The sequence below is a fragment of the Podarcis tiliguerta genome (assembly GCF_965153285.1).
Source record: "Podarcis tiliguerta genome assembly, chromosome: 8".
NCBI lineage: Eukaryota > Metazoa > Chordata > Lepidosauria > Squamata > Lacertidae > Podarcis > Podarcis tiliguerta.
This window is the reverse complement of record NC_139541.1, coordinates 73201645-73223983: the sequence shown is the minus strand read 5'-3', so window position 1 is coordinate 73223983 and position 22339 is coordinate 73201645. Positions and strand designations below refer to the sequence as shown.

The following is a 22339-nucleotide window of genomic DNA, read 5'->3' as shown; positions in this document are numbered from 1 at the left end:
TAGAAAAAGGCCTGCGTTTGGGGTGTGCCAGATACTAGCTTTAAACATAGCTATTAGGATGAGAGGGGATCGCATGCACAGGTCAAGGAAGCTACATGGCCCCACCTTTTTTTGTTGTAGGCAAAAGTGGCTCAGTGGAATTCCCACCGTATTGGCTGACCCAGATCTTCCAGGAGGGAAGAGATTTTCTCCCTCTCACATTAATACTAGAACACGTGGACATCCAAGGAAGGTAAATTAACTTTTTCATACAGTACATAAATTATGGAACGCGCTCCCAAAGGAGGCAATGGTGGCCATAAATTCGAATGGCTTTAAAAGAGGGCATGAGAAATTTACGGAGAAAGCAATCAATGGTTACTAGCTGGGCCATCAGCCCAGTGCCTTCCAACGCCAGCTTTTCTTATTAAAAGACAGGAACAAAAGCAGTATGAATGCATGCCGCTGCTGCCAGGCATGCACACCTGTGCGCACTGCATCATGGGTTATATGGTCTCTGACCACAGGGGCTGCAACTATTAATCACATGGGGCCCCAGAACCAGCTGTTGGGCCTGGAAGGCTGCTTTGCCCGCAAGCCATGCCCCTGTGCCATACACCTGATGCCAGTTAAGTCTGGCTTGGCCCATACGGGATTTGCAAGCATCAATCAGCAGATTGTTGGCTCCCAACAAAGCCCTGTGGTTTTGCACTTGTAGTTCTTGGGCAAAAAAAAAAAAAAAAACAGGTCACCCAACAACACTGGCACGTCAACTATCTTAACAGGCAACATATTGTGGACTTGAACCTTGTGAATTTGTACACAATGAAACACAAATACACAAAACGCACGGGCACCAAAGCAGCAGGGTGATGAAAGTGCAATAATTTATTCATGTGAACACCATCTCTGAAGTCTCGGATTTGGCGGTAAGTAAGGAGACATGCCCCACTCCATTACAGAAAACAGATGGGGAGGAGTGGTGGGGAGAGAACAGAGCAAGCAAACTCCATTTAAATGCAGAGGCTCATGGGCAGAAGAGGGCAGAAGTTGGCAAAGTGAAGCAGAATCCAGGCCAGCTTGCATTTCTCCCTATTACCATGCAGGGCGGAGGAAGAGGAGGAAGGCTCTTAATCCACCTCTTCGATGGTGGGGCCTGAAGAGCCACCGCCAGCTCCTCCGGCTCCTGGGAAGCCCCCGGGCATCCCACCCGGCATCCCCCCGGGCATGCCCCCTGCCCCTTGGTACAGCTTGGTAATGATGGGGTTGCAGACGTTCTGCAGCTCCTTCTGCTGGTGCTCATATTCATCCTTTTCCGCCATCTGAGTGAGACAAGGAAAGAAGAGGTGCGATACCGTTAAAGATATTCTGAACTTTAACAAGCTCGTCTTTCGTTTCCCATTCTAACAACAGATTGTACATTTTAGATAGTAAGTTTTTCTTTGTTTTGTAAAAGTCCTTTTTCAAATCGTGAGCTTTGGTCCGGGGAAAACTATTTTTCCTGTCTGTTCTAAACATTTCATATAATTGCTGATATTGTAACCGGTCTATAACATGGCTCCTTACATTTTCTTCTGATTTCAATTAAGCACCCACCCCCCTTCTGTAAAGTGTAGCAATTCCCTGTAAGTTGCCCATTGTCTATCCATATTAACTCTTTATTGCAACAGCCTCAATGGGAGAGAGCCACAGAGGTGTTTTCCTTTCCAGCAAATTTTTATATTTCTCCCGAACACTATGCAAATGCTTCCTTAGAATATGGTTCATAAAGCCTTTATAGATTTTCACCTTCCCATACCCAACAGCATGCATGCCAGCCTTATTATTCAATGGATTATCGAATGGTTTAGTTCATGTAAAATATGCAGGGATGTATGGCATGCAAAATGAACCACTGAAAGAGAAGGGAAGTCATTGATTCAAGGTTGTTTAAATGACTATTTTGAAATGTAATGTAGAAAATTTAACAAAAATTGTGCGTGTGTACACACACACACACAAAATCCTCAGCCAGTTCCCACCTCTACGACAGATCAAAAGGGTGTATGCTTTGGCGTTTTGCTCCTGCAGGAAGACACTCTGATTTCTCTGCCCTTCCTTAGCAGCTAGCACTCTCCCCAGGAAACCATGTTTCATGAAAGTTAGATTTGGCTTTTCAGCCAATCTGCAAAGGGGAAGATCTATATTACGCCAAACTCATGCTCCATCACTCGGATGCTTTGGCTGCCCTCTAGTGGAACACAGCTGAACAACAACAACAACCCACGATTCAAAGGCGAACTCAAAATGCCGCAATAAGGTTCCAACAGAAGTGGAACCGACACGTCACACTTCCACACTTCCAAGCATGGGTCTGAGCAATTCTTCCACTGGCCCTGCTCCTTTTCCAAGGCAAGATCAGCAATAGATCAGAACAAACGGGAATCCAGGGGAAATCCGAATTGCATCTGCTCTGATTGAGCGCTCAACAGCGCTTTCCCCCTGTGGGGGAGCAGTGGAACAAGAGAAAACAAAATCCCTATGTTACAATTCCCAGGAAAACCTGCAGAGCAGTCATATTGCATCTACAGCAGTAAACAAATCCTCGCTCGCCTGTAGTTTGCTGTGCTATACCAAGGCAACTAAGGTTGTTTATCACTGGAGATCTGAAATCCAGTAAAAAAAAATCTCCTTCTCTGCCATCACACATTGCTTTATTGCAGGCATGGGGGACCACTGTGGCCCTGCAGAAGTTGCTCCCATTACCTCTTACTGTTACCCATCTGGCAAGGGAGCTGGAGTCATAGAAGCATAGTGTCACAGAGTTAGAAGGGACCCCAAAGTTCATTTAGCCCAACTCCCTGCAATGCAGGAATCTCTCAACTACAGTATTCATGACAGATAAACATCCAACCTCTGCTAAAAAATAACCTCCAAGGGAGAAGCGCCCACAACATACAAAGTGCTGCAGGTTCCTGAACCTCACATTATCATTTTGATTAAAGGTAAAGGGCCCCCTGACCATTAGGTCCAGTCGTGGAAAACTCTGGGGTTGCGGCGCTCATCTCGCTTTATTGGCCGAGGGAGCTGGCGTACAGCTTCCGGGTCATGTGGCCAGCGTGACTAAGCCGCTTCTGGAGAACCAGAGCAGCGCACGGAAATGGTGTTTACATTCCCGCTGGAGCGGTACCTATTTATCTACTTGCACTTTGATGTGCTTTGGAAGTGCTAGGTTGGCAGGAGCAGGGACCAAGCAACGGGAGCTCACTCCGCTGACCTTCTGATCGGCAAGCCCTAGGCTCTGTGGTTTAACCCACAGTGCCACTCGCGTCCCTTCATTTTGATTATTATTTATTAAATCTGTATACCGCCCTTCACCCACAGATCTCAGTGCGGTTCAGTGTAAAACTGCGATATAAAAACCGCAAAATACGTAGTAGAAATAAGATCCGAACCTCCTCGATTGCTTGCAGTATGTGCCTCATGCAGGCCCGTTCACCTTAACTCCCCCCTCCTGCCTCATTGTGGCTTCTTTTCCAAACAGCAAGTACATTTCAAGACAAGTACCGCCGCTGCTCACGCCCTTTGCAAGCTCACCTGGTTCCTGTCCAGCCAGGAAATGACCTCGTTGCACTTGTCCAGGATCTTCTGCTTGTCCTCCGGGGACAGCTTGTCCTTGAGCTTCTCGTCTTCCGCCGTGCTCTTCATGTTGAAGGCCAGGGACTCCAGGGAGTTCTTGGCCGTGATCTTCTCCCTCTGGATCTCGTCCTCAGCCTTGTACTGCTCCGCCTCTTGGACCATGCGCTCAATCTCCTCCTTGCTCAGGCGGCCTGCGGCACGAGAGAGAAGCCACACAGGTCAGGGCAAACTGCTAAGCCAGGGGGAGGCTGTCTGCAGGTTATCTAGATGTTGTCCTCCCCAGTTAGCATGGCCAATGCTCAAGGATGGTAGGAGCTGGGACAGAGCAATCTGGCCACAGGTGTCCCCATGCCTGCTTCAAATATACTGATGCTGACTGGATGACAAGAGACACATCAGTGTACTGCATGCCAAAATCCAGCCAGTACACTAACATTCACTGGATCCCAATCAAGGATTGATTTCCCCCAGTGGAAGAGGGAACAAAACTTAGGGGTCATCCACACCTCTGTTTCTCCCATGATTTCTTTTTTAAAAGTTTTTATTTATACTTTTCAAGTTTATACATTTCATTAGTTTTACAATTAATTTAACATTTCCATGTTTGACTTTCTTACCCCTCTTTCTGCAGTTCCTTAAATTTATTTTTTAACATCTGCATATCCAAACTCATTTAATTTGCTCCTTTAATTATCGCCTTTAAATATATACTCTTATGAAACTGCAGGTTGTTACAATAATCCTGCCAATGTTTCTACCTGTTTGCAATTTATCTGTAAATATTCAATAAACAGTTTCCATTCTTTTATAAATTCCCCCCTGATTTCTAGTCCTGGGTCTGAGTTGGTTCTTTTTCCTTTAATCTGCAGAAAACCCGGTGGACATTTGTTCCAAATCAGCAGTAAACAGGGGGGTTTCCCAGGGAAAGCAGGAGGACGTGGAAAAAAAACAACAGAAAAAGAACCTCTCATACCCCTGACTAGAAATCTTGTGGAAAAGAGAAGTGCGGATGAGCACATTTACCCCCCCCCCCAGACTATAACTGAAACAAATCTGGCTGCATTCAGGCAGCACTTCATTCTGTCTTCCCCCATGCTTCCTAATTCCCACATGTACAGTGGTACCTCGCAAGACGAAATTAATTCGTTCTGCGAGTTTTTTCGTCTTGCGAAGCACCACTGTGCATTGGCGGTTTCCCATAGGAAGGCATTGACGGTTTTAAAAAAAAGGCACAAGACGTTTTCGTCTTGCGAAGCAAGCCCATAGGGAAATTTGTCTTGCGAAGCAACTCAAAAAACGAAAAACTCTTTCGTCCTGTGAGTTTTTCGTCTTGCGAGGTACCACTGTATTTAGGTGCCAGGCAAAAACATTCCCTCTTCTCCCAGCCCTTTGGCTAATGAAACCCTCTATGGCCTTCTAAATTTTTTGTGTGTGTGTGTTACTACGCTACGCATTTTTGTGCTTTGATATGGTAAGCCGCGCTGTGACCCTCGGACAAAGAAATTTAATTAATAATAATAATATCGCTTGGTTTATTCATTTGCAGAGCTTCACTCCCTATTCCACTGGGCTACTACTGAACAAAAAAATTCAAACCTTCAATGGAATCCAAGCAGAGTTGGCACATTGGCCTGTTTGTATGTGCTGGTGTTGATTGGGTGCCCAGATTAGCAACCACAAGGGTGTGTTGTGACGGGCAAGAGGCTATAGCTGCTGTGCCCGCCCCCCTTCCGCCAGCGTACTCACCCTTATCGTTGGTGATGGTGATCTTATTCTCCTTGCCGGTGCTCTTGTCCACAGCAGAGACGTTGAGGATGCCATTGGCATCAATGTCAAAGGTCACTTCGATCTGGGGGACGCCGCGAGGAGCAGGGGGGATGCCCGTCAGCTCAAACTTGCCCAGCAAATTATTGTCTTTGGTCATAGCACGCTCTCCCTCATATACCTATTTGCGAAGGGTGGGTGGGTGAGAAGGAAGGAAGGAGAACACCAGGAGGTTAGAAAGCAAAGCTTGCTTCTCCCAACGCAACCACACCATGCAAGAAACTCGGGGTGTGCATCCTTCCGGCAACTACACAAAACCGCCCTTAGCTTCGGTCAACTGAGTCTGTGCCATTGTTCTAGCAATGCTCGGCCTGCTAAATGCAGCGCTCAGCCAGCATCCCATAATGATCCCTTGCCATGATCACAGTCACTTCCCCTTACCTGAATGAGCACCCCAGGCTGGTTGTCCGAGTATGTGGTGAAAGTCTGGGTCTGCTTGGTGGGGATGGTTGTGTTGCGCTTGATGAGGGCGGTCATCACCCCGCCGGCCGTCTCGATCCCCAGGGACAGAGGCGTGACGTCCAGCAGCAGCAGGTCCTGCACGTTTTCGGACTTGTCCCCGCAGAGGATGGCAGCCTGGACAGCTGTGGGCGAGAAGAGCAATGAAGGTGGTGATGGAGCAGTCAAGCCAACAGACAGGAATTTAGGCCTGGTTTAGCAGGCTTGTCTTATGCTCTTAAGACGACAACCAGTTTCTCTCCAGTCGTGACCACCGGCCGTTCCAAAGCCCTCTTGAGTTTCCTCCAACCTTGGAGAAATTTTGTAAAACCACTCTGGAGAACTGCAGCTCTGTGAGTGAAGCAGCAATCTCCCAAAAACTCCTAGCACCCTTTGTCAGTTGGCATTTCTTAGTGCAAAAAGTATCAATCTGATGTGTAGAGATCTTTCCTATTCTAATTAATTCAAGAGAGTTCTGGAAGCTTTCTCTGTGTGAAAGAAACAAGCAAAAGGTTCGTGATGTTTGGGTTATTCCTCCAAAGACGCTGAGTACAACCGGCTTAAGACTGGTACTCATCTCTTCTGTCAAGGTGATGCTGACTATAAAAATAGGCCAGGAGCCTGGGCTTCACTTTCTGTCTCTCTTTCCTCCTGGCGTGTTCTGTACATAGCACTGTATGCTGAGTGTTAAGGTTTTAGTTTTATTATAAGTTATTGTAAGTTAAAAGTTAAGTCTGCTGCAACTGGATTTCTTATGGACTGAATGTACAGTGGTACCTCGGGTTACATATGCTTCAGGTTACATACGCTTCAGGTTACAGACTCCGCTAACCCAGAAACAGTGCTTCAGGTTAAGAACTTTGCTTCAGGATGAGAACAGAAATCGTGCTCTGGCGGTGCAGCGGCAGCAGGAGGCCCCATTAGCTAAAGTGGTGCTTCAGGTTAAGAACAGTTTCAGGTTAAGTACGGACCTCCGGAACGAATTAAGTACTTAACCCGAGGTACCACTGTATTGGATTTGTGACCATTATGCTCATTTGCCCTCAGTAGCAGTAAAGCTCTGCTGGCTGAAATATTAATTGCCTCTGGTCTATTTTTGGGGAATCCTGCAACATTTAAGTTTTTACTCTGCTAACTGTAATTTGGGATTCTACTCTGGATCAATACTGAGTAGAATTCCATGACACCCTTAACCAAATACAACCCCCAGGGTGCTTTGGGGGAGGCCATGGCTGCTTAAAGTATTGTAGTGCTGGGTGTGGTAAAAAGATATAACGAGGACACCTCCTGGAAGATCAGTGGAATTACAACCTGCTTCTGTCCTGATGGGGCATGTGAAGCCAACGCTATTCTATCAGCATTCCCAAACGGTACTATCAACACTAGACTCTTAATGCTTTGTAGAATTACGTTGAATACTGCGTCCCTAGAAGCCAGCTGTGAAACGTGGCCCTCCAGGACTCTCTATCTGGTCCTTGAGACAGTGCCCAGGCCACAGCCTTTGCTGGCCCCATTTCTGCCTGGCTAGAAATGTATCCTTGGACCCTGCTGACGCTTCTTGCTTTCCTGGTGGGAGTGCAAAGAAACCTCTGGCTTCCACGTGGCTGGAGTATCACCCACTGATCACAGGTAGAGTCATGGCTCAGGACCATATGAACCAACCCAGACCCTGTGAGAGGTCTGGAGGACAGCAACACAAGGGCCTTTTCTGTGGTGGCTCCCCGTTTATGGAATGCTCTCCCCAGGGAGGCCTGCCAGGCACCTTCACTACATATATTTAGGTGACGAGTGAAAACGTTTCTCTTCAGCCAGGCCTTGAACTGGTTAACATTATATATATCCTTTTAAACGTGTTTGTGGAAAGAGGGTTATCCGTCTTGTTTTTGTTATGTATTTTGCATTTTTATTTTGTGAATCACCTCAGGATCTTTGGATGAGGGGAGGTAGACAGATTTAATAGAGTGGTACCTCATGTTACGGACGGGATCCATTCCGGAGGCCCGTCTGTAATGTGAAATGCCCACAACTCGAAGCGCTGCGTCTGCGCAGGTGCATTTTGGCGCTTCTGCACACAGCGCGATTCTGCACATGCACGAGCGGCGGAACCAGGAAGTAACCCATTCCAGTATTTCCGGGTTGCCATGGGACATAATGCAAAAAGACACAGCATGAAGCAGACGCAACATGAGGTATGACTGTAAACGATAAAGGAGTTAAACATGTTGCTCCACCCACTCAAGCCTCTGGCCTCACCCTTGACTGGCATGCAGCTCTTCGATTGAAAAAGGTTCCCCACCCCTTTGCTCAATACTTCACTGCCCTTTCTTTGGTATGCAGTGCGGTCAGTTGAGTAACAAATCCCGATCGACTGCTTCACCCTTACGACGGTTCCAACTCCAGTGTGAACATTAAGAAGAGCTTGGCTGCTGCATCAACCCAGTGGCCCATCTAGTCTAGAATCTTGTTCTCATCGTGTCCAACCAGAGGCTTATGGGAAACCCAGTGCTGTTTTTCTAGAAAAAGTGGTGACAGAACTCACCCTGCACCCCTCCCTCATTGTCTTAGAATGACAGTGGTGCTCACTTGAGAGGTGAAGGAACTGAGTTCCTGTGAGTTCCAGCTGAAAAAAGCCCTGTGGGAAGCTGAGGACACCAGACCTCTCCCCATCTGAGGTTCCCAGCAGCTGGGAGAGGCAAGCATGCTACTGAATACCAACAACTGAGGCAGAATACATCCATCAGGGTTAGCGGGTAAAGCCAGGCATCTGCTCAGGCCCCAATAACTGGCAGAGGGCCCTCTTCTCATTTTTCAGGAGGCAACTTAAGATGGTTAGATGATGGAAACCAGCTGCCTCAGAAAAGCTGCAGCAGTTACGGAAGAAGAGAGAGCCTCTGGGTCCCCTGCAGGGACCTGGGTTCTTGGAACGTATTTAAAAATACCAACCCCTGATAGCAGCAGCGCTGCCTGCAGGACTAGGCAAAAGTTTTATCTACTAGTCCAGCATCATGTTCTCAGAGGGGCCAGCCAGATGGGAAGCCCCAAAGCAGCACCCACACTCTCTCCCGCCGTTTTCAGCAATTATTATTCCGTCTCCGACAGAGGAAGAAAAAACTTAGCCATCGGGCTTCTCCCCACTTGCATTTCCTAGAAGGCTGCCACTTCTGTTCCAGCAAAATACAGGACAGGGCAGCTGGGGGCGATTCCCCACCCCCATGGTGCTGCAGTGGCTTCAAAGCAATCCACTAAAATCTACTGCAGCCGAACTGGGTGGCCCTGTCTGGAATTTGTCACACACACACACACACACACACACACAAATCTGTCCATCTTTCTGGGCTACATGAACCTTTCACACACCCTTTCAAACGTGTGCATTTGGAAAGAATCCCTAACTTAGCACAGAGAGAGAAGGACCTGAAATACGGGACAGAACCGTATCAATACAGGACGTAGCATTTTACATCCAAGTATGGGGAAATCTTGCATTATATACAGGACAGGTGGCAACCCTCGTTTCCTAGCAACCAGCACTCTGAGGCCTACCACCTCCAGCGAGGCTCTCTTACCTGCGCCATAGGCCACTGCTTCATCAGGGTTGATGCTCTTATTGAGTTCCCTGCCATTGAAGAAGTCCTGCAGGAGCTTCTGGATCTTGGGGATGCGGGTGGAGCCACCAACCAGCACAATGTCGTGCACCTGAGACTTATCTAGCTTGGCGTCCCGCAGGGCCTTCTCCACAGGCTCCAGGGTGCCCCGGAAGAGGTCGGCGTTCAGCTCCTCGAAGCGGGCCCGGGTGATGGAGGTGTAGAAGTCTATGCCCTCGTAGAGGGAGTCGATCTCGATGGAGGCTTGGGTGGAGGAGCTGAGGGTGCGCTTGGCCCGCTCGCAGGCGGTGCGCAACCTCCGGACCGCCCGCTTGTTGTCCGTGATGTCCTTCTTGTGCTTGCGCTTGAACTCCGACACAAAGTGGTTCACCATGCGGTTGTCGAAGTCCTCGCCGCCCAGGTGGGTGTCGCCGGCCGTCGACTTCACCTCAAAGATGCCGTCCTCGATGGTCAGGATGGAGACGTCGAAAGTGCCGCCGCCCAGGTCAAAGATGAGGACGTTGCGCTCGCCGCCAACCTACAGAAAGGATGGACCAGCAATATGCAAAAAGAACCGCGGCCTGTTTTGGGTGGAATTCCAATGCCTTGAACCAAAACTCAACACACAAACATAAATTCCACCACTTCACCATCAACCAAAGAACGGGACTCAATTGCAGACCTGAGCTTGGATTATTGTCAGGATTCTCTCAGAAGATTGCTGGGAGCTGTAGTTTCGTGATAGCCCTTAGGACCACGCTCATATCAAACATATTAAGCACTCTGATACCATGTTAAACGGTCGCGGCTTCACCCAAATAATTCTGGCACCTGTAGTTCACCAAGGGTGCTGAGAGTTTTTCAGAGACCCCACACTCTCTCAGAGAGTTAGAGCTCCCAGAGTTCCTTGGGAAGAGGGATTAAAAGTGCACCGGGAATTGTAGTTCTGGGAGGGGAATAGGTTGGTCTCCTGTCAGCACCCTTAAACTACAATTCCCAGAATCCTTTGGGAATTGAAAGTGCTTTAAAGGTATGAACTCGACCCAAGAACTTTCTGGAATCTTCTGGCCTAGAAGTGAGGGAAACCTGCAGCCCTCCAAGCTGTTGTTGGGACTCCCACTCCCATCAGCCCCAGCCAGCATGGCCAAGGGCCAAGAACGGTGGGAGTTGTAGTCCAGCAACACCAAGGGGTCACAGGCTTCCCAACCCTGCTCACGAAACATAAGTGTTGTGTCCTCTTCCCTGCAATTCACTGTCCTGGGCTTAGTCCAAACCTAGCAACATGTGGGGGGGGGGGTAATGAAGCCCCTCCTGACCTTTTTGTCCAGGCCATACGCTATGGCAGCTGCCGTGGGCTCGTTGATGATGCGGAGGACGTTGAGGCCCGAGATGGTGCCAGCGTCCTTAGTGGCTTGTCGCTGGGAGTCGTTGAAGTAGGCCGGGACTGTAATGACGGCATTGGCAATTGTCTGTGGCAGAAAGAGGGAGAAAGAATGAGAATTAGAGCACTGCTCTTGCCCCCATTGTGTTGTTGGTGGTGGGTATTGTGTGGAAGGTAGAGAAAATAAAGGGGGAATTCAAATTTACCTCATAGTCCTTTGCCTCTCCAACTCCACATTCCAAGCTTTTTGTATGTAAAAGGCCCAGAATCAATGCGGAGTACTGCCAAGAAGACCCAGAACCAGTGTACTGGAATTCTGGAGAGCAACTGCTGGTTTAATATACAGACCAGAGCTTCCTGTCACCACTGCTCCCCAGACATAACTAAACCAAAGTACAGTCGTACCTCGGTTTTCAAACAGCTTAGTTCTTGAACGTTTTGGCTCCCGAATGCCACAAATCCAGAAGTGACTGTTCCAGTTTGCGAACTATTTTTGGAAGCCAAACATCCGATGGGACTTGCGACGGGCTGCAGGAGCTTCCTGCAGCCAATCAGAAGCTGCGCTTTGGTTTCCAAACATTTTGGAAGTTGAACGGACCTCTGGAACGTATTCCGTTCGACTTCCAAAGTACGACTGTACTTGAAAAGGCAATTGCTCACTTTCACTCCTTTCTACTTATAATTCATTCCCTTCCAGCTAGAATTTAAGACTGTATGCTCCTTGTGGCAGAGATCTATCCTTTTGTTTACAAGGCTCCACAAAGTGCAGTTGGCACCAATAGCACAGTGGGCCAAATCTTTTCATTTCTCCCATCCTAGGACCAACTTTAACAGTCGGCGGGGTAACACACCTGATGCCTGAGGACGATTCTGAATGTCGTTTTGGTGATTTATCACCATGCCGTTTTGGTGATTTATCACGTTTCAAATTCAGATACACAAAACACTCTTCTCTCACTACATTGTGGAATTTGGTTTTCATGATGTGTTTTGCTGTTGTTTTTCTATATTACCTATTCTACATCTATTTTGAAAACACCACCTCTGTACTGATCTGATGTTTCGTAACTTTGATTACGGAGTTTACTTTTCCAAATTTTTAATCTGACTTTTTTTTTTTTTTTAAAAAAAAAGCTTTATAAAAATAATCTGGCATTAAGAAGATTGAACCCTCCACTAACCAAGCTGGTGAGAGGAGTTTTCAGTCCTGCTGGCTGAGGGGTTTCCTCCACTAGCACATTCCCAGCAGGACTGAACCCTACCCCTTGCCCATCCGGGTGAACTTGCTGACACCTGCAAGCTTCTTTTCTCCAGCTCTGGAGGGCAGGACTCGAACCAATGGCTTCGAGTTACAAAAAAGGAGATTCCGACTAAACATCAGAAAGAACTTTCTGACAGTAAGAACTGTTTGACAGGGGAACAGACCCCCACAAGAGGTGGTGGGACTCTCCTTCCTTGGAGGTTTTTAAGCAGAGGTTGGATGGCCATCTGTCATGGATGCTTTAGCCAAGATTTCTGCATTGCAGGGGGTTGGGTTAGAGGACTCTCATTATCCCTTCCCAAAGCTACAGTTCTGTGATTCTACGAACTGGAACCCCCTGGCAAGCCCAAATTTGCCCACAAGCCAAAGGTTCAACCACCCCACTGGCATAAGCAATAATCCTTCACTGCAGCTGGGGCCAACATCCTTCACGCTACCCACCTTGCCCAGGTAAAGGTAAAGGTAAAGATACCCCTGCCCGTACGGGCCAGTCTTGACAGACTATAGGGTTGTGCGCCCATCTCACTCAAAGAGGCCGGGGGCCAGCGCTGTCCGAAGACACTTCCGGGTCACGTGGCCAGCGTGACATCGCTGCTCTGGCGAGCCAGAGCCGCACACGGAAACGCCGTTTACCTTCCCGCTAGTAAGCGGTCCCTATTTATCTACTTGCACCCGGGGGTGCTTTCGAACTGCTAGGTTGGCAGGCGCTGGGACCGAACAGCGGGAGCGCAACCCGCCGCGGGGATTCGAACCGCCGACCTTTCGATCGGCAAGCCCTCGGCACTGAGGCTTTAACCCACAGCGCCACCCGTGTCCCACCTTGCCCAGGTAGGCCTCTGCAATTTCCTTCATCTTGGTGAGAACCATCGACGAGATCTCCTCGGCGTAGAAGGACTTTGTCTCCCCTTTGTACTCCACCTGCACCTTGGGACGACCCCCGTCGTTGATGACCTGGAAGGGCCAGTGCTTCATGTCTGAGTGGACCACGGGATCATCGAAACGGCGGCCGATAAGGCGCTTGGCATCTGGGAAGAGGAGAGGCAGGGAAACAATAATGAGAGCTTCCAATGAATAACAGCTTCCCTCAGGGAGCTAAGAGATGAGTAAGTCAAGAGCTCCACATGCACTTAATCCACGTTCCCCTTCCAGGTGCTCTATGCCAGCAGGGGAAAAAGTGGGCAGAGCAAGAAATGTAAATTTTACCTACGCAAACGAGGCTAATTTCTACACACCCCTCTCTTTCCTCCCTCAAGGGGCTGCTTCAGAAAAGCCCGTGACTCCTGAGGGAAGGGGACCCCAAACCAAGAAGTCTGTGTTGGCTTTTCGCAGTATAGTAGCGCAGAGAGCTTGCTGGGGAGAGCTTGCATTAAAAAGAAAGGACTCAAAAATAACTTAAATAAGGTTTTAATAAGAAAAATAAAAACTCCTTAAACACTAAATACAAACAAACAAACACGACCCAACCACCAACCCATCCCCCAGGGTGAAAAGGCAGAGCTAGGTGCTGCTCCTTATATACTGTGGCCAATTCCCAACACAGCTTAATCAACGCAACTCAGCAGCACCTGCTATGCCTCACAGCTGCAAGGCTGGATCTCGTTAGCTTGCTCTGGCCCTTGCTCCGGCCCCTTAAAGGTATACACATTGGGTGAAACAATGATGAACCTTTAGATTTAAAGAAACAGTTCAACAGTCTGTGCCACCAGCTGCTTCAATCTCTGTTGCCTCCGGCCCTACCCCTGGAATGCGGCCCCCGGGGAGGTTGCATAAGGAATGTGTGCTTTCAAGTTCACACACCTGGTCAGCTGTTCTCTAAATCAGCCAGCACCAGAATAAAGCCATCCATGAGACTGAGGTTGAATCCTGACAAGAAGTACTGTTTTTGGGGGACAGGGGGTGAGCTGGTGTGGAGAACTCCCTGGTCCTTAATGGGGTAACTGATGCGCAGAAGGACCAGGTGCACAGCCTGGGAGTCATTTTGGACTTACAGCTGTCCATGACGGCACAGGTCAAATTTGTGTCCAGGGCTCCATCTGATACGCAGGCTGAGACCCTACCTGCCCGCAGACTGTCTCGCCAGAGTGGTGCATGCTCTGGTTATCTCCCACTTGGACTAATGCAATGCGCTCTACGTGGGGCTACCTTTGAAGGTGACCCGGAAACTACAACTAATCCACAATGCGGCAGCTAGACTGGTGACTGGGAGTGGCCGCTGAGATCATATAACATTAGTCCTGAAACGTACACTGGCTCCCAGTACATTTCCGAGCACAATTCAAAGTGTTGGTGCTGACCTTTAAAGCCCTAAATGACCTTGGCCTAGTATACCTGAAAGAGCGTCTCCACCCCCATTGTCCAGCCCGGAAACTGAGGTCCAGGTCTGAGGGCCTTCTGCAGTTCCTTCCCTGTGAGAGGTGAAGTTACAGGGAACCAGGCAGAGGACTTATTCGGTAGTGGCGCCCACCCTGTGGAACGCCCTCCCATCAGATGTCAAGGAAATAAACAACTATTTGACTTTTAGAAGGCATCTGAAGTCAGCCCCATTTAGGGAAGTTTTTAATGTTTCATGTTTTATTGTGTTTTTAATATTCTGTTGGGAGCCGCCCAGAGTGGCTGGGGAGGCCCGGCCAGATGGGCGGGATATAAGTAATAAATTTATTATCCTCCTCCTCTTCCTCCCAAAGGATCTCTCTGGGAGGATGCAGTGGGGTCCCCCAGCCCTCAGATGGAGCTTATCACCCCTCCAGATGGCGTGGCAAGGCCGGGTGGCCAGTTCTTACCAAAGACAGTGTTGGTGGGATTCATGGCCACTTGGTTCTTGGCGGCATCGCCGATAAGGCGCTCTGTGTCCGTGAAGGCCACGTAGCTGGGGGTGGTGCGGTTGCCCTGGTCGTTGGCGATGATCTCCACCTTGCCATGCTGGAAGACGCCCACACAGGAGTAGGTGGTCCCCAAATCAATGCCGACAGCTGGACCCTTGGACATTTTGGCTGCAGGGGGGAAGGCGGCACACCGGTGACGTCAATGCAAGAAGAGACAACAGCCCATTTATTGCTTAAACATACAGAAAAGTGTACTGGAGTTCAGCAGCATCTGTCAGAGCAGAGATCCCGCCATGTGTGCAAAACATCTGCATTGGCTGCGGCCCCACTAGAAGCTTTGGGGAACGCACTAGACAAGGCTCTGGGGAAAATTTAACCCAGACATAATCCAGCAAAATCTTTCCAGGGGACCACAATGCAAACTGGCTACCGCTGCTCACGTGCAAGAATCTTGGACATGCTTGCAGGAGTCATTATGCCAAAATTTCCTCCTCTCCCCCTGCCCCCCCCCCCCCAAAGCATTAGGATCCTTCAGCTCCCAAGTAGGGAGACTAGGATGACACAGGGAGATCGGCGTTAATGGGCTGGCTTAAAACCCCAGCAATAGTCTGATGCGAGATTGCTTTTTGCAGAATGCAGACCAGAGAAATCACACTGCATTGGATCCATTGCTACGGCTTGGAAGACTGAGGAACCTCCGAGTATCCTGGTGGATCTTTAGGATAAGATACCAAGAAGTGTCCCTATTGGTAAAGAACAAGGTAACGGGCAACTTTCCATGCCCAAAAGAATGAGACCATCACCAACATTACTTTATGTACTGCCATGCTCATGAAACTGAAATTGCTTCACTGTGTGGCAGGCGTCTTATGAGAGCTTAAGGGGAAGTCGCCACACCAAAAACTCAGAGGTTACAGTTCGTTATAGCACTGGCTCTTCCTGTACCGCTCCTAGCACAGCACATGCTGGAAGCAGTATGGGAAGAACCCCAGAGCCACGTGAGCCGGAAATCAGAAAGCTGGCAGCAGATCTATTTCAGAGAATCAGAGTTGGAAGGGACCACGAGGGTCATCTAGTCTAACCCCCTGCAATGCTGGAACCTTTTGCCCAACATGGGGCTCGAACCCACAACCCTGAGATAAAGAGTCTCATGCTCAACCGACTGATAAAGCTATTTAGAGCTAAAGGAAAAAAATATGATAAAGCTATTTAGAGCTAAAGGAAAAAAAAGGAAAAAAAGTCTTCTTCCAAGATGCAGACTACACCTTGTAGGGTGCTCTGCACATGCTCAGGGGCACTCTGTAGCCGGCTTGCCAATGCACAGCGCAGCCCCAGTGCTAGAAGAGCACCAACTTCCAGACAAGCTGGCTTCTAAACAGAGAGAGCGAAGATGGCACGTGGTTACAAAGAGCAGTAGGGAGAAGCAATCTCAGCTGCAAATGAAAAACATAGCAGGAGATCTGAGGTGCTCCCCCCCCCCCCCCAGCACCACTCCTAGCAGCTCCTACTGGAGGGTTAGGTAAGAAACATTGGGACTTGGCTGCAGCCAAGAAGGATCTCCTTTCAGATTAAGCCCTGCAGTTCAGAAGTCATGGTGTGGGGGTCCAAGAACGGGCAGTAGTTAAGCCAAACAGTACTGGGTCCTATTCTCGGCTTCAGGGCATGCTTGGCAGGGCTGCTGGCAGTCTGAAGGGCACAGCTGTTGCTCAAGATCAGATTATATTAAAAAAACTACACACACCAGTGGCCAACTCTGCCCCAGGTCGTAAAGGCGGGGTGGGGTGGGGGTGGAGACAGCCGTTTGGGGCTGGGCGGCTAGACTTTGCAAGAGTCTCGTGCCATGCTGCGCGCTCTCCCTCCTTGGCCTGTAAAGATTTTTCGAGAACTCTGCTACAGGGAGGGCTCCGAGACTGCGGAGGAGCGAAAGACAGCTGCAGTGAGCCAAGCCAAGAAACCGCAACAGGCGAAGGAGCTCAAAAACCCTCCTTCCTTCTCGCTCCCCAAGAAAGCCTCTGCTTCCAGGACCACCCTCTGGAAAAACAAACACCCCCACTAGACTCCCCTTCCTTTCCTGGAGCTTTTTTTAAAAAACCAAAACCAACCCCTGGAGGGCTAACTTTTCCACTCCCCTCACTCAAGATCCTAAATACCTAGAGAGGGAAAGTGTCAGGGCTTCAGCAGAGTCCTCCAATCTATTCTGGAGCAATTTCCAGCTTAGGGAACAACGTGGAGTGCCTCTGGGCATAGTTAAGAGTGTGTTCCCCTCATTTAAGTCTCATATGCCTCCAGACATCTGGGTTTTCTTTTAGGGGTATGTGTGTGTGTGTCCTTTTATGCCAGTAGATTTGTGCCTCAGAACCACAGGTGGCAGGCAGCGTTTAGGGAAAGGATGGGGAACCTCCAGATGCAGCAGGACTACAACTCCCATCTTCCTTGGAGCTGATGGGAGTTGTAGTCCCATGGTATTTGTGGAGGGACGCAGGTGCCCCCAACCCCTGGTTTGGGGTGATGGAGCTAGGCCTGAGGAAATCCAGGTTCAAATCTCCAACCAGCTACAAGGTGTCCCAGTAATCTCAAGCAAATCAGTCTCCAGAGGAATGCTAGACGCTGCCTTTCTCCTGACCATTGAGTGCCAATCTGTCTACACTGGCAAGCCAGGAGTCCTACCTGGAGGTGCCAGACATTGAACCCAGGGCCTTCTGCACGAGAAGCAGATGCTCTATCCCCTAACCTACAGCTCTTATAAATCAGTGCTGAATGGAAAACCATGCACACAGGACAACAACCTCTCGCTGTATATGCTAAGCTCCTGAAACAAGGCCCTGTGTTATTTTACATAAAATATTTTGGCCAGGTTGAAGGAGGCACACACCTACGTCCCACCATTTGACGCTTCTTTTGAACCCCAGAAACCTATGCTTTTATGCTCTTGAGGCACAAAAACGTGTTCCCTTGCTCTATTCCAAGCGCGAATCGTTCCAAAGCAGTAGTTAGGGCACATGAACAGCCGATGTTTGCAGATGCAATCTTCTGGGCACCCAGCCAAGCCTAGGAATATCCCCAGAGAAGTAGAGGGAAAACTACTCTAACCACATTTAATTGGAGGATGGGATGCAGCACTGACTCCCATCTCCCTTCCAGAAAAAAGGCACGCGTTCACACCTCCTGGGCAGCCAGTTTCCATTGGCTCCATTATTATTTTTTGTGGGGAGGGGGGAGCTATCCTACCAGGCTCTACGCCCCACCCACCCCTGGCAACCCCAAAGAAGGCAAAGTCAGACAGGCACCTGAGGAAACCAAACACTCCGCCCCTTTCAAGTCCCTTCCAAGAGGTTTTAAGTGCGCTTGTCATGCACTCTGAATTCATCCAAATTAAGCTACCATCTAAGCAATAGCCAGCTTTAATCATACACTGAATTCAATGGGCTTAAGCAACCTGGCAGCAAACCTTAAACCCTGTTTACCTGGGAGTAAACTCCATAGAAATCAATAGGACTTACTGCTGAGTAGGAATGGTTCACACTACGCAGTAAGTTGGATATTGCCCTTTGCAAATGAAGCTGCCATATGCAAGTATTCAAAATACGGATTGCACTTGTTGCAGGAAACTTCACCTGAGTCCTGTTGCCTTTAAATGAACAGCAACAGCTCCCTGCCCCCATCAGTTGGCAACTGCTATTTTTTTAAAAAAAAATCCGCTTCAGTTCTAACGTGAATTGTAAGAATATACTCCCAGGGCAATCTAAGATGTACAGACCTACTAAGGAATCTAAGATGTACAGCTGTCTACAGGCAGATGTTTAGAGATTCAGAAGTACACACCTATTTTAAACTCCTAATTACTCTTTGGGGGAAAAACAAAACAGTCCAGTGCTCTTTTGAAGAATTGCTACCAGCCAGAACCAATTAGACAGAAAAAGATATGAATCAATCCATACTTTATTTATTTTAAAGATTCCAAACCACCCTAATGATATTCTTGTAAATAAGCTGGTAAAATGCGGTCTTGACTATGCTACCATTCAGTGGATTTGTAACTGGCTGACTGACCGGACCCAAAGGGTGCTCATCAATGGTTCCTCTTCATCCTGGAGAAGGGTGACTAGTGGGGTGCCACAGGGTTCTGTCTTGGGCCCGGTCTTATTCAACATCTTTATCAATGACTTGGATGATGGACTCAAGGGCATCCTGATCAAATTTGCAGATGACACCAAACTGGGAGGGGTGGCTAACACCCCAGAGGACAGGATCACACTTCAAAACGACCTTGACAGATTAGAGAACTGGGCCAAAACAAACAAGATGAACTTTAACAGGGAGAAATGTAAAGTATTGCACTTGGGCAAAAAAAATGAGAGGCACAAATACAAGATGGGTGACACCTGGCTTGAGAGCAGTACATGTGAAAAGGATCTAGGAGTCTTGGTTGACCACAAACTTGACATGAGCCAACAGTGTGACGCGGCAGCTAAAAAAGCCAATGCAATTCTGGGCTGCATCAATAGGAGTATCGCATCTAGATCAAGGGAAGTAATAGTGCCACTGTATTCTGCTCTGGTCAGACCTCACCTGGAGTACTGTGTCCAGTTCTGGGCACCACAGTTCAAGAAGGACACTGACAAACTGGAACGTGTCCAGAGGAGGGCAACCAAAATGGTCAAAGGCCTGGAAACAATGCCTTATGAGGAACGGCTAAGGGAGCTGGGCATGTTTAGCCTGGAAAAGAGGAGGTTAAGGGGTGATATGATAGCCATGTTCAAATATATAAAAGGATGTCACATAGAGGAGGGAGAAAGGTTGTTTTCTGCTGCTCCAGGGAAGCGGACACGAAGCAATGGATCCAAACTACAAGAAAGAAGATTCCACCTAAACATTAGGAAGAACGTCCTGACAGTAAGAGCTGTTTGACAGTGGAATTTGCTGCCAAGGAGTGTGGTGGAGTCTCCTTCTTTGGAGGTCTTTAAGCAGAGGCTTGACAACCATATGTCAGGAGTGCTCTGATGGTGTTTCCTGCTTGGCAGGGGGTTGGACTCGATGGCCCTTGTGGTCTCTTCCAACTCTATGATTCTATGATTCTGGGATGGTGGGTTGTTAGTTATCGTTATTAGTAGCAAAACCACCAGAAGGAGCAATGAGTTAAACCTTGCAAAATAGTCACCAGCCAGTTCAATGGAAGCTGCCCAGAGAACTGCAAGTAACGGGTGTTGTCTGCCTGTAATTTTCCACGGTAAAGCTATAGTGGGCGCTTATATTTAGAGATGGCAAATATCCACCTATTTAAGTTGCTCCAAACTGAATGCCTCAACATCCAACGATGGCGTTCAGGTCCTCGCCAACGAAAGCAGAACCCAGGCGTCCGGGCTCAGCGCTACTTTGCACTGAATTAGCTATAAATCCTAAATTCCAGGCACGCCTGCCTGCATTAAGTCCCAGAAAACGTAACCGCGCGATCCTAAGAAGATTTGCAGTCGCACAAGACGGTCCTACGCATCTGAAGCGAGCCTTCAACAGCGGCCACTCCTAAATTAAAACTGCATATACGGTATAGGATTGCGTTTAGCAACAAGCTAGAAATAAAACCCGAGCTGCGTTTGCAAGGGAGCAAGCTTTGCAGAACGATCAAATGAGAGCAAGTTCTGAGTTGGAACACGATAAGGATCCTGAAAATAAAGCGTCTGCAAAGCCCGTAAGAAAAAGGCAAACAGGATCATAACTTCCGCAGCCCGTTCGAAATTAGCGCACACAAAAAAGTGGCGAAAGATGCGTTCGTCGCCCCTCCTCAATTTGGGGTGCTGGCTGGACTCCAAATTCCAGCGACTCGTTTCCAAACGCAACCAACGGCGAAGCTCAGGTCAAACCCTAGAACCGAACCCGTGTTTTACGCCGCGGTGCAGCAAAGCCACTCTGCACTATGCTCAGGGGCACTCTTGCACTGGCAATGAACCCATCCGCTCCACAACGTAACTGCAGCAGCCCGAATGCACGCAGCCTCTTCGCTTTCGCGCGGTGCAATCGATAGGAACGACCCGCGCTTGGGGATCCCTCCTGCGAGGATCCGCCGCGATCCTTACTGGAAGCCGAGGGAGCCCGCCCCAGACGCCTGGGTGCAAACGCGGGGAAAGTGCGCAGTTGTTGAGAGACGCCAAACTTCTGCTCCCACCCATGCATGCACACAAACAAGCTGCAATACAGCCATATATACCTTATGCAAGATGCAGCCCCTTTTCTTCTGACAGCAACTGGTAATAACAATTGGAAAATTGCTATCTATATTGAAAGTGCGCCGCAGCTGCAAACAACTGGAGAGCGTCGGCACGCGCGCGCCCGCCTGCTACTCCCAGGCTTTATATGCAAACCGCCCTCCCCGCCCCTCTTATTGCGCGCGCTAGTGCATTTTTCTCTTCCCCACCCCGTTTAAGGGCACTGACACTTTGCAGAAGCTTCTCGACTTGGCTTCGAATCCGTCCAATCCGGGTCCGCCTCGGCTTGTCTGTCAAAGAGGGAAGGGGCGGGGCCGGGCTCCAGCTGTCTCGGCGCGGGAGTGGAACTTTCAAGAAGCCGAGGGAGGGGGGGATCCGGTTTCGCGCGCCCCCCGCCCCGTTTACACGGCAACCCGGAGTGACACCCGGCGCTCCATAAATAAAAAGTTTCCCGTTGGAGCTATGAGTTCAGTTTCTAATTTTGCAGTTGGGGTGCGTAGTTATTTTTAGGGAGAAGGACAGGTGTGGGACAGGAGAAAGAGAATGAGGATCTATATAGAAGACCACCTGGAGAGTTTATGGCCAAAGTTAGGGTTGGTTTTGTGTGTTAGGGGGCTGCAATGTTTGCTTCTCAACTCTGAAGGGTGTTGCAGAAGGAAGAATCTGCATCTCCAGGACATAATTTGAACAAGAGTGCTTGTCCAAAATAGCATACCTAAGCATATGAAGCATTAGGGGAAGATGGCCTCTTCCTTCCTCTCTGCTCCACCCCTTTGCTAATATTTATTAATTTGATTTATATCCACCTTTCCTTCAAGGTGGCGTACATGGATTTTTCACCTCCACGGTTTATCCTCGCAAACAATGCTGTGACATAGGTTAAGCTAAGAGACAGTGACTGACCCAAAGCCACCCAGCCAAAATTGCAGAGTGGGAAGGGACCACGAGGGTCATCTAGTCCAACCCCCTGCAATGCAGGAATCTCAGAAATCTCCTGCTCAGTGTGCCAGCCAAGTCAAGTGATATGTGACTATTGTAATGGATGAACATTATCCGGGCACTTCATTATTGAGTTCTCCTTGCCCCTGGGGTTTGGCTGGCCTTCAAGTCAGGACAGAGGTTTAAGAGTGGCAGACCCTGCCCTGTGGAACTCCCTGCCAGTAGATACTCAGCAGGAAACATCCCTCCCTTCCTTCGGTAAACTTTTGTTGTTGAGACAGGCCTTTACAACA

The 22339-nt window shown here is 48.9% G+C and overlaps 1 protein-coding gene across 3 annotated transcripts; it reads right to left on the bottom strand.

Moving 5' to 3' along the window:
- Positions 1-843: 843 nt before the first annotated feature.
- Positions 844-21335, bottom strand: LOC310684299 (heat shock cognate 71 kDa protein-like). 3 transcript variants are annotated; one of them, XM_083455218.1, is made up of 9 exons: positions 21110-21335; positions 14866-15075; positions 12905-13110; positions 10760-10912; positions 9426-9981; positions 5803-6005; positions 5344-5542; positions 3556-3788; positions 844-1301 (listed from the first exon to the last, which is right to left on the bottom strand). In XM_083455218.1, exons 2-9 carry the CDS (start codon positions 15068-15070, stop codon positions 1110-1112), a joined length of 1947 nt encoding a protein of 648 aa, XP_083311344.1. In that variant the 5' UTR covers positions 15071-15075; positions 21110-21335; the 3' UTR covers positions 844-1109. The 3 variants fall into 3 exon arrangements, with proteins under 3 accessions (XP_083311344.1, XP_083311343.1, XP_083311345.1); XM_083455217.1 differs by lacking the exon at positions 21110-21335 and adding an exon at positions 20979-21084; XM_083455219.1 differs by lacking the exon at positions 21110-21335 and adding an exon at positions 15603-15769 and having other exon boundaries at positions 14866-15561.
- Between the last annotated feature and the right edge of the window lie 1004 nt (positions 21336-22339).

Bases quoted from the DNA above. Each gene is read 5' to 3' on its own strand.
- LOC310684299 (XM_083455217.1), bottom strand. From the start codon at position 21,075: ATGCATGGGTGGGAGCAGAAGTTTGGCGTCTCTCAACAACTGCGCACT. The intron at 9,982-10,759 runs GTCAGGAGGGGC...TCCTTTCTGTAG, and splicing joins CGTATGGCCTGGACAAAAAG to GTTGGCGGCGAGCGCAACGT. The intron at 3,789-5,343 runs GTGAGTACGCTG...CTCGTGCCGCAG, and splicing joins CACCATCACCAACGATAAGG to GCCGCCTGAGCAAGGAGGAG.